The sequence below is a fragment of the Rhipicephalus microplus genome, chromosome 10 (assembly GCF_043290135.1).
Source record: "Rhipicephalus microplus isolate Deutch F79 chromosome 10, USDA_Rmic, whole genome shotgun sequence".
Lineage (NCBI taxonomy): Eukaryota > Metazoa > Arthropoda > Arachnida > Ixodida > Ixodidae > Rhipicephalus > Rhipicephalus microplus.
Window position 1 is genome coordinate 14,657,322 of NC_134709.1, and position 12,802 is coordinate 14,670,123.

At 44.1% G+C, this 12,802-nt stretch overlaps 1 protein-coding gene across 1 annotated transcript; it reads left to right on the forward strand.

Moving 5' to 3' along the window:
* Positions 1-250: 250 nt before the first annotated feature.
* Positions 251-12,213, forward strand: LOC142774874 (beta-galactosidase-like). Its single transcript, XM_075876022.1, has 3 exons — positions 251-1,738; positions 8,023-8,295; positions 12,061-12,213. Exons 1-3 carry the CDS (start codon positions 251-253, stop codon positions 12,211-12,213), a joined length of 1,914 nt encoding a protein of 637 aa, XP_075732137.1.
* The last annotated feature ends 589 nt before the right edge of the window (positions 12,214-12,802 follow it).

Sequence of the window (12,802 nt, forward strand, 5' to 3'; positions counted from 1 at the left end):
AGAAAAGTCATAATAATGTTTGACAACGCATCAACACCATCAGTGGACTTTGTCTAATCTGAAATCCCATGATCCAGCTGATGCCTGGTGTAAGGAGGTTGCAGAGAGGCCACTCTTATGGGATATACAGTCACGATATCACGCCAGCGCAATGGCGAACACCTGGGCCAGCTTACTTTTCATGACCAAAAGTTTGGTAGAGGCATTGACATGTGCACATATGTAGCCTCTTATCATTGAAAAAAACGGTATGACGGGACGAGTTCGCGTAGCTTTGTTGTGCGCCGGCATCCTATTCATGCAGGTGCGTGCCCAGCAGCGTTCAATCGTCGTCGACCACACGCGGGCGATGTTTGTGAAAGACGGTCAGCCGTTTCGCTTCGTGGCGGGTGAGATGCACTACTTCAGAGTCCCGAGAGCATACTGGAAAGACCGACTGTACAAAGTCAAGATGGCCGGCCTTAACGCGGTCTCCTTCTATATCGAGTGGAGCGGGCACGAGCCGAAACCCCAGGTGTACAACTTCGAAGACATGTACGATCTCGACGCCTTCATTGAAGAGATCAAGCAACAGGGTCTCCTGGCCTTGGCCCGTCCGGGACCATACATCTGCGGCGAGAGAGACAACGGCGGATTACCCTACTGGCTACTACGAGACAACCCGAACATGGTGTACAGGTCCAGTGAAAAAAGCTACACGGCGGCAGTAGACCGGTGGTTCGGCAAGCTCCTTCCCATGCTGGAACCACATCTGTATCGAAACGGGGGCCCCATCTTTGCAGTGCAAGTCGAGAACGAGTACGGCCACTTGGGCAGGTGCGACCACTCGCACATGGAGCACTTGTTGAACGTCATGGAGTCTCACTTGGGCAAGGACTTGGTGTACTTCCGCACGGACTTTCCGGAAGCCTCGTATTACGCCTGCGACAAGGTGCGCGACATTGTGGTCGCCGGAAACCTACCACCGCACTACATAGTAGACTCTTCCTTCTCAGTCATGAAAACGGCCAATCCCAAGCCGGCGCCCATGGTGGTGCTCGAGTATTACACCGGTTGGATGGATTTCTGGGGCTATTCGCACAACTACAAGACAAAGGACGTCATCCTGAACACGTACAAGCTCATGATGACTCGCAACGCCTCGGTAGCCTTCTACATGTTCATCGGTGGTACAAACTTCGGCTTCAAAGCAGGCAAGAGCATCGGTTACCCCCTCACAACCAGTTACGACTACGGGGCGCCTGTTGGCGAAGATGGCGACATCAGGTCCATCTACTACGACATACGTAACCTGACGACCAGCTACCTGGGTCACGTGCCCGAAGGAGACATGCCCGGAAACTCGTCCAAGCTGAATATCGGCAACGTTCAGCTGAACGACTACATATCATTGGAGGACATGATGAATCACTTCCGAAAGAAAGGGTGGCTCGTGCAAAAGCAGGCGGTCGACCCGGTGTCATTCGAAAAGATGAATCACAGCTCCGGGTTTCTGATGTGCACCACTACAGTAAATCTGTTCACTTATGGCACGGGCTCACTCTGGTTTCCGTATTTACGGGACCGCGCATACGTGCGAGCCGGAGGCAAGCTCTTCACCTTCTACAACCACTACGTCAGTTATGGGACCTACAAGTATTGGGACACGATTCCCGTTAAGAAAGGGGACAATCTCACCGTCCTCGTGGAGAACATGGGAAGGGAGGACTACGGATTGGGTATGAACACCGACCTCAAGGTACGTACAATTGAAGGATGTGTATCGCCTGCGCATGACGCATAGGCGTGTGTGCATTGTTTCTGATTGGAAGTGAGTTCGGAATGTTGTTTTTTTTCGCTGCGCTTCTTTCCCTCGTCGCTCGAGTCCAAAAGGACCACATGCCTCAGACTGAATGAGAAAAAAAAAATTGAGTGATGAAGTTCTTATCACAATGAGCTTTTTTCGCCCAATGGCTTTCGGGCAAGAAAGACGGCAAACAGTTGTTGGAATGCAAAATGACGGGTTTTTTGGCCGCCATGATCGTCAAATCCAGCGTAGCTACAGCCCAGGTCTTTATACAATGTCGGCGCATGTCCGATTCAGCAACTGTGTGGGGGCATCCTTTCCCCTCCCACCATGCAAGTTCGCATGGCCACGTGCGTTACGTAACATACGTGAAAGTCATGCTGCTCCTGACTTGACAGCTAGGCATGCTGGGTTCCAGGCCCACACGTTCACGGGGACGAGATTTGCAATGCCGACTTGTTGGTGATGCGTTTGAAAAATTTTAGTAGGGCGAGGTGAAATACTGAAACCGGAATATGTCCATCTGTGCCTTCCTGTTTCCGTATTTCACCTCGCGCTACGAGAAATTCTTTCAAGACTAGAGTTAATGGCCGTGCATGAGTAGTAATCGATCTTGTTATTTATTGCGGCAGCAGTTACTGGCAAAATTTTGCGAAGCCGCGACCTTCGGATCAGCAACCGAGCACCCTATAGTCACTGTTCTACAGAGGGGGAAAGTTTAAAAAAGGAGAAATATCTATGTGCATTGGATTCTGCATAGTAGACGCTTGCAGCGCGCTGCTGAAACACGAATATGTCACTCCTGTGACATTTGATAGCTCGCGCTTGTCCTTTGTATAACTGTGCGTTCTTTTCGATCACCCATTTTTTGGGCTTTAGCGCTGGAAGTTTCAAACATCCTGTTGTTTTTCACGGGACCGTCGGATTACTTACTATCACAATTTTGCTGCTCGTTCGTTATCTTGAGTTCGAATACGAAACTGTGTCTTTCACCGTCATTTGGCCCAACACGGATTATCGGATCGGAACACTAGGCCGCTACGTCACCATGGTGTGACAAGAAGGTCACCAGTAGAGCGGAGCTGTGTGCACCAGTAAGTCACACGCCACTGCCTTTTGCGGCTAGGACGATGTAACCGAACTGTATAACCAATATCTGTAAACCAAGAAAACGTGTAATTCGGTTATTAAAACTCATGTAATAAAGTAAACAAGGTTTCACTGCAAGTCCTGTCGTTATCTGCCAGGATTGGGGGTGTGCTACGACCGTACGTCGACGCTGCCTTCCAGGCCTGCACCGAATTCGTGTCTTCACCCTTGCAGCGAAAATAACTTTTTCAAGTCACAGCGAAAGTTGGTAGAGCAGCCTTTGAGATTCTTTATAAACGAAGCATTTCTTTTCGAACTATCTATCTATCTATCTATCTATCTATCTATCTATCTATCTATCTATCTATCTATCTATCTATCTATCTATCTATCTATCTATCTATCTATCTATCTATCTATCTATCTATCTATCTATCTATCTATCTATCTATCTATCTATCTATCTATCTATCTATCTATCTATCTATCTATCTATCTATCTATCTATCTATCTATCTATCTATCTATCTATCTATCTATCTATCTATCTATCTATCTATCTATCTATCTATCTATCTATCTATCTATCTATCTATCTATCTATCTATCTATCTATCTATCTATCTATCTATCTATCTATCTATCTATCTATCTATCTATCTATCTATCTATCTATCTATCTATCTATCTATCTGGCAGCCTAAGACCAGGTGCTTTCATGATCACCTCCTTAACTTGGGGCACACATAAATTAGTAAGAGGGGGGGGGGTAAAATAGTTTGAAGAATGCGACGCGCTGGTCATGATATGAATAATGCCATAATCTCGTCGCATACCCTTCAAACGTTTTACTGAAAACAGTGGCACATACCCGATGGCAGGTATGTGCCACTGGTATGCGCGTATGTGCCACAGGTGACGGGCATTTTATATCTACACAGGAACGGCGAGAACACACTTTTGTGAACCATCGTCATTCATCACTCTTTCACTCCCCAGTCACCCTTCCCCAGTGTAGACTAGCAGGCCAGAGCAAACTATAGCTCAGGCCAACCTCTCTACCATTCTGAAAATAAATTCTCACTCTCTCTCTTTCTCTCTCTCCCTCTCTGTGTAATATCAACGCTCCAGCATTAATAAAGAGCTGACATAGACTGCGTTGACCAGACGAATGCGAATAATAAATGTTTGTGAAACGTCCATTAGACTGCAGTACTGATTGATCAAATTTTATAAACATTACATATATACTCCTATGATACAGACGTCATGTCGGCGTAACCTTAATTGTAGTTAGGTGCTATCCGCCGCCGTTGAATAACATAGCAGCGTTGAGGGCTACCATCCTTGTAAGCCCCGGCGCAAACACCAACGCTTTATATCAGCTTATACCACGTCTGCTGTTGCTGGTATTAATGTTGCTGTTGGCATCGGTACGCAACTGCAAACAACTGCCAATATAAAACATATGCGGCTGTTTAACGTATGTGTATATATTGATCACTGCTTGATAACGCCTCGTTCAATAATAAAGTTAAAACACACTCACTTTGCATCCTTATCCTTCTCATAACTTCGATTCCCAATGTACGTGGGATCTGCCGAACTTTCTTAAACATTCGGTTACTGCTGCAAGCGCACTTGCAGGGTATTCACTTTGTCATAAATCATCATAATTTTTTTTTGTATTGGGCAAGCATCAGTATGCCATTCTTCGTCATTCTTCGGAGAAGTGTGGTACACGCTAAAGACATACAAGAAATTTTGTACAGTGTGTTTCGTGCTGTGACTGATGACGATGAAGAATTATGCCTGAAGGTTTAGTAATGGGTTGTACTATTTGGCAACCACCGCTTTATGCAATTGGCGTTGCTTGCTCCTTCGCTGTCCTAAAACTCTTTATCACTCCTATTAAGGCGGTTTATTTCCCGACGTCAAGCCCGCCTAGGCTTAGTTTTCAGGAAAGTTTCAAGCACCGGCATTCCCAGTGGTAGAACACTGGGCTGGTACCCTGGGGACCCGGGTTCAAATTTCCTCGCGGGCTTGCTTTTTTTTCTCATTCACTAAGTTTATTTATTTATTTATTTATTTATTTATTTATTTATTTATTTATTTATTTATTTATTTATTTATTTATTAGAATACCCTCAGGGCCCGTAGGGCATTACAGAGGGGGTGGGTACAACATTTATAACACACAAGAAAAAAAAAGACAAAATAAAGAAACAAGTGTGAGATGCGCAAATCAGGAAGGCAACATAAGTCAACTAAAAATGTATAAGAATTCATGCACATACAAGACAAAGATAGATAATGGAAACTGCGTATAGTTACAAGCATTGCTGAGAAATTGCAGTCTTGAATAACAAAGGGTCTGTTATTGTTACAACGGAAGAGGGAAGGTGGTTCCAATCGGCGGCTGTTTTCGGTAAGAAGGCTGCTGAAAAGAATTTGGTGCGGCAAAACGGAATGGCAACCTTATGCTGGTGATCAATGCGCGATGAGTGGTATGACGGTTGTGAAATGAGGTCTCGCTTCATTGATGGATTGTGAAAAAATATCTTATGAAAAAAATGCAGTCGCGCCAGTTTCCTCCGGACAGTTAAATTGGGTAGGTCAAGGTTAGATTTCATTTCTGATATGCTAGCAGTACGGGAATAATTAGAACAAATGAACCGAACTGAGCGTTTCTGAACAGATTCTAACGCATTAATTAAATTTTGCTGCACGGCATCCCATATAGCGGACGCGTACTCAAGCTTTGGGCGAATTAGTGATCGGTATAATAGAATTTTGAGGGACAGCGGAGCGCGAGAAAAGTTGCGGCGTAAGTATCCTAGCGTTCGGTTAGCGTTATTACAGATGTAGGTAACATGCGTGTGCCAAGATAGATTGTTGGTAATGTAAACGCCGAGGTAATTATATGAAGAGACATGCTGGAGGGGAACGGCGTTAATTCTGTAGGTACAGGGGGGAGAAATAGATCGCCGGGTTATTGACATGCATTTAGATTTGTTAGAGTTGAGAGTCATAAGCCATTTATTGCACCAGGTTGAGACAGTGTCAAGGTCTGACTGTAGAAATTGGTTATCATTTTTATTGTTTATTTCGCGGTAAATTACACAATCATCTGCAAATAACCTTATAGCGGAGTTAATGCTGTCTGGGAGATCATTAATATATATAAGAAAAAGTAAAGGGCCTAATACGGAACCTTGGGGTACGCCGGATGTTACTTTAGAAAGAGGTGAGTGATAGCCATTAGTTGTTACAAACTGAGTGCGATTAGTCAGAAAGCATTCAATCCATTTAAGAATGTTCGGGTCAATGTTTAAGGCACTAATTTTCAGGAGGAGTAATTGGTGAGGTACTTTATCGAAAGCTTTTTGAAAGTCAAGAAAAATGCAATGCACAAGTGAGCCGCGATCTAAAGCCGATGCTATGTCATTAGTAAAATAAAGAAGTTGGGTTTCACATGAGTAACTTTTTCGGAATTCGTGCTGGTAGGGAGTAAAAAAAGAATTTGATTCTAGGAATGAGACAAGGTTGGAGTAAATTATATGTTCTAACATTTTACAAGGAACACTGGTTAGGGAAATTGGTCTGTAATTGAGAGGAGACTGTGTGTTACCAGATTTGTGCAGAGGGACCACCTTCCCCACTTTCCAGTCAAGCGGCAAAGTGGAGGTCTGAATAGATTGCGAAAAGATTAAGGACAAGTAAATTGATGAATACAATGCAGTGTTTTTTAGAAACTTTGAGTTGATTTCATCTACGCCACAAGAAGAGGATAACTTAAGCTTGTGAATTAAATTTTGCACTCCAACGGCATCAACGGTAACAGGATACATGGGTAAAAAATCACGACTAGGCATTTGCGGCAACGCAGAAGCAGAACAACTTGAAAAAGAAGTAACAAAAAAAATCATTTAGTGCGATGCAACACTCTTCACAGCGAACTGGCTGCCCGTCTGAGTTCGTAAGCGAAATGTTTTTCTTTTCCCTAGGTTTAACAGTTTTCCAAAACTTAGAAGGGTTGGTTACAAAAATTGAGGGAAGTGTATTATTAAGAAAAACGCGCTTGGCTTCCTTGATAGCTGCTCTGTATTCGGAAAGGACAGATTTGTACACGTGCCAACGGGCTAACGAATTAGTCTGCTTTGCCTGACGGAACAACCGTTTCTTTTTATTCCGCAATTTTTTAAAGTCAGTTGAGAACCAAGGGGGGCGTTGGTTATTTCACACGATAGTGGTTAGGGACGCCGGTGGCGACGGCGCACGCTATCCTCATTGTCATCTGATAACAGCTTCCACTGTAAAAAATTGCTTATTTTAGAAGTTACATCCAACAGGGAAAATAAACCAAGTAATTTCAGATAACTGAACAAGCTAAGCAAAGTAACCAGAAATATCATAGCCGAAATGTACGATGCTATGAAATTTATTAGCTTTACCAGTTGCGCGAGTAGTTATATGTCATCATGGTTTGCATACGTTCGAAGTCACGTTGCAAGGCCTGTGGAATTGTTTGAAGACTTCGTTATACCACGACTGTTTCGTTAATTCTCACATCATGGGCCAGTAATTGTGGAAGTGTATCATGACTATAGGACACTTCTAGGCGGTGGCTTAATAGGATACCTGTGATTTCCACTAATTTCAGCTGTTTTTTACAAATGTCCCTCTTAAAGAGTCTATTACTAGTCATGAGCACGGTGCTTAACAATACAGAAAACGTCTTTCTGATGTGAAAAGCGAAAGTACCTTCGAACGTGGAAACCTACCTCTGTTAAATTCTACTACTGTGCAACTCGAAGATATAACTCTTCTGTTATAAGTGCTGTAAAGTATGTGTCACAGAAGTCATACCAGCAGTCCCGCCTTTCTGCAGATTAGACTTCAATGTCAGGAAAATACATTTACTAAATTAAGTATGGGTCATAAATACCGCAGAATATGTATTACTATGATCAGCGACACAGTTAGACTGATTGTCCTTGAGAAAGAATGTGCCTGGAGTCTTGAATAGAGACGGTTAGTGGTGCCATCTCTGACGAGAGAGTGCCAAGGCCGGAAATGCACTTTGAACATCAGAAAATTCAAAGTGTTGGCTTGATGTACCCCAATAAGCCAAACTTCTCATGCAGGGCCTCAATTATGCTTATCTCAGCAGCATCAAACTCAACAACTGGACCACAGAAGTGGTTCCCATCAACAAGAACAGAGACATCAGCGAGATCCTCCGGATTGTTCAGCAGAAGGGGAATGGAACAACTCCCGGTTTCTTCCATGGCACGTTCACTTTGAAAAAAGAACAGCAACCCGCCGACACCTTCCTGGACCCGAGAGGATGGATTAAGGGTTTCGCGTTCATTAATGGCATCAACTTGGGTCGCTATTGGCCACCAACAGGACCACAGGTAACTGAGACCCGCTCCCATCTGAGAATCTGAAACACACACCCGGTAACTACCGCCCCATTTCGCTAACATGCATCTGTTGCAAGCTGCTTGAACACATCATCACCTCTCATATATACAGCCATCTTGAGTCAAATAACTTCTTCTTTCTAAATCAGCATGGTTTTCGGAAAGCGTTATCTTGTGATACTCAGCTATTAGAATTTACGTCTGATTTACATAACTGCATGAATAGTAATAAAACTGTTGACTGCATCTTTTTAGACTAGGCGAAAGCATTCGACAGAGTTGTCCATTGTCGCCTAATAGCTAAGCTGTCTGCACTTAAACTCGACTCATCAACGTTATCTTGGCTTAGAAATTTTTTGTCAAATCGACAGCAGTTTACATTTGTCAATAACTTCAGCTCGTCTACTTCATTTGTTTCATCAGGTGTGCCCCAGGGCAGTGTATTAGGCCCTCTTCTTTTTCTGATTTATATTAATGATTTGCCTTGTAACATTTCTTCCTCAATTCGTCTTTTCGCGGATGACTGCGTAGTGTACAGAACTATTAACTCTGAAGAAGACCACGTACATTTACAAAAGGACCTCGACTTAATAAATCAGTGGTGTGACCGTTGGCAAATGACGCTTAACACATCTAAGTGCTGCGCACTTTCTTTCACCCGTAAGAAATCGGTTTTTAACTTTTCTTACTCTATCTGTTCAGCTGTAATTCCCCGTTCATCTACATACAAATACCTTGGTGTCCATCTTTGTACTAATCTTGCCTGGTGTACTCACATCGACAAGATATGCGCGAAAGCAAACAGAACTCTGGGATTCTTGCGCCGGAATCTGCATCATTCCCCATCTATCATTCGGCAGCAGGCCTACCAAACGTTTGTACGTCCTCAGCTGGAATACGCTTCATCGATCCGGTCTCCGCATCAACAATACCTAATAGATAAAGTGGAATCCATCCAAAATCGTGCAGCCCGCTTCATCACTTCAATGTATAACCGCCACTTCAGCATCACCCAAATCAAACGCGATATTGCCCTTACTAAATTGGATTCCCGCCGCTCTCTCACCCGTCTATGCCTCCTCCATAAGTACTACTACAACTCGTGGACCAGTCGTCTATCGCTTGACATTCCTTCGCGTACATCTAGTCGACTTCATAATCATCTCAGTTTCAGACGCGTCTTCGGCAACACTCAGTCATTCAATAATTCTGCATTGCCACGCGCCATCGCAGTTTGAAATAGCCTTCCGGATGAAATTGTTTCTGTGAGAGATCCGGCCAAATTTCGTGAGCTACTGCAAATTTATATCTTCTCTTGATTTTGTATAAAGATGCTTTATTTTTTCATTTTGTTTTTTGCTGCATTTGCTTATAGTGTTTGTTCTTCTCCCTTCCAATGTGAAATTTTCTTCGTTTTCTTCGATATATTTATTTTTATGCTTTATGTTGTTGTGATTTTTCTGTAACCCCCCCCCTACTCAGTGCTCTTCTGGTGTCTGTAGGGTAACATGAATAAATAAATAAATAAATAAATAAATAAATAAATAAATAAATAAATAAATAAATAAATAAATAAAGAGCTATTCTTGATTATGTGTTAATAGTGTTCAAGATTCTTTTTTCAAGTTAATATTTGCACTTTATGCGGAGGCGCAGCCCCCCTTTTCAGCTCACTGTATGTATTGAACCTCCCCCACCACCCTGCGGAAGCCTTCAGCATCTAGCGTGACTTTGCATTGCTTGCAATGTTTTCGCTCCTGCCTTGATTTTACATGGCCTCCGCGATGATCCAACCTTTGAGCAAGTGACTATGTGATGTGATGTGATGACATTGTAGCACCTTCATTATCATCATCATAACGACTCATTCATTATTCACCACGCTGCGCCTCTCGCGCTGCTTGTGCTCGGAGCTGGAGGCGCGTGCTAGAAGAGGCCGGGTCCGACACACGACTACGTCCAACACGCAACTTCCATGTTGGACGCAGGCTGCAGCCACCGCTGAACTTCGACCCGGGGAGAACAAAGCGGCGAGACTGGCACGGCCACGTCAGCCGCCTTCACGACGTCACGTCCCTCGTCTCTACTCATGTTACACCATCATGTGACGTGACATCATGCGACGTCATGATCACGTCAAAATCGTGTCGATCAGTGGCATAACGACGGCATGTGGTGAAGTTATCTCGTGATTGTGATTTTTCTTCAGTCATTAGTGTTGACGCTGCCGACACGACACACCAACTGTCAATTTTAGCGTTTTGTGAGGCACTAAGGCCTCAATAAAGTCCGTCATGCATTTGGCTGCACGAATGTAATCCAAGGAGATGGTTTTATCCGGCCTCAGGGATCGGGCTTCTTTGTACCTCATTCGGTGATGGCACGCTTACGATGTCGTGCAGCCTGAATATATGGGACGTCATGACGTCATAGGCTGACGTTATCACATATTGACGGTTTCTAATATCGCTCGTGTTGATGCAGCTGACGCCAGGAATAACATTTTCTCCTTCGATAAGGCATATATAGGTGTTCCCTTTAAAATTAGAAGTAGTTCAAAACAAAGAGGCTAGATTTCTTTCTAATTGCCATCACATGATGGACGGCAAACGGATGGAAGGATGGCAACTGCAGACAATTCAGTGTTAGATTGTCATTACAGCGTGTCTCGTGGTTGGTGGCGAATACTAACTAAAACGCACCTCGGATGGGAAAATAAATTGCGCGATTGCGTTTCCTCATTAAAATCATTAAAGGACATCTCAATAGCGCTATATGCCATGAGGAACAGCTTCAGAACTGCCCCGACGTGGTGGTCTAGGGGCTAAGGTACTCGGCTGCTGACTGGCAGGTCGCGGGGTCGAATACCGGCTGCAACGGCTGCATTTCCGATGGAGGCGGAAATGTTGTAGGCCCGTGTGCTCAGATTTGGGTGCACGTTAAAGAACCCCAGGTGGTCGAACTTTCCAGAGCCTTCCACTACGGCGTCTCTCATAATCATATGGTGGTATGGGGACATTTAACCACACATCATCATCATCATCATCATCATCATCATCATCATCATCATCACAGCTTCAGATCTGAAAAGTTCTTAATACTCGAAGACGCACCACAGGGTTTGGGCAAGATTAACATTGTGTACCGCAGGTGCTAATGTCAAACGAAAACGACCATCTGAAAATAAAAAAAAATTAAATAGAAAAAAAAAACCACTAGCCCTGCGCTGTACGCGCAGCATTGTCACAGCGAAAGCGGAAAGAGCGTCCTTCACGAGCCTTTTTTTAACAATCTTTGGGTAGCTCCGGCAAGCACACTTGCAGGGTACCCACTACACCAATAATCGTTGTCTTGTAGGCAGGCATTCGTTATGTCATTCTTCGGAGAAGCGTGGTACCTGCTACAAGCCTGCAAGAAACTTTGTGCAATTTTCATCTGCTGTGGCTGACGACAAAGATTCATGCCATAAGCGTTTGTAATATCCGCACTCCACCCCACAGTGGTTATGCGCCACAGTTAATAGATGAACAAGATCAAGCTTTTGTAAAGAGTTGCAGCATTCGGCGACCCACACGTCACGATTCATATTATGTCACAACTGGTTGTTTCTTTGCTGTTGAGCGACCCTTTATTCCTCGTTATAACGCGACTCCTCTCCCGACGTCAAACCTGCTTCGAGTCAATTTGCGAACGTGTCTCGGCTTCTTCCTCCTAGAGTCACACCATTGTATTCACCTAACTCTCTCTCATGCGCAGGTGACGCTGTACATTCCGGGTGTGTACCTGAGGCCTCACCCGGAAGAGAACCACCTGCTTCTCTTCGAGACCGAAGAAGCGCCAACGAACCGCACAGTCATGTTGGTGGACGAGCCAATCCTAATGGCCAACATAGATAAACCGAGGCCCTGAAGGTTGCACATGACACGCGAAGAACCGAGCTTTGCGGTCCACCTGTTATGGTTTTCGTTACGCCGTTACACGTGTTCTCAGAAACTATCATCATCATGAATTGCCTCTACCTTGCTCGCGTTTTTTCGTGTTCTAGTTCGGCTTCGCTCCCCGAGCAGGTACGCATGCCCTGTGTGCCCTCTCCTGCTGCGCCGAATTGTCCGGCGTGGGATACAATAATACGTATGAACATGAAAAAAAAAGAGTACAAAGAGGGAGATAAAGGAAGGGTTAGAAAGAAACGAAAGAAGAAAATCCGAAGTTAAGGAAGACAAAGGTCGAGAGAGAAATACGCAGATGGAAAGGAAAAACACAAAAAGAGAAGAAACAGAGGAAAAGACAGAAAGAGGTAGAAAGAGACAGGCGGTCGAAGCTAGATATAGACAGGAAGATAAAGAACAGGAAAGAGTGCAAAATATACAGATCGACTGCGACACAGAGATAAAAAATAGGAGAGAGAAATGGAGAAAAAAGTAAGAAGTAGCTAGAAACTGAGACATTAAAAATAGAACGAAAATTAAGAGAAAGAGAAATAAAAGAGGAACAAAAA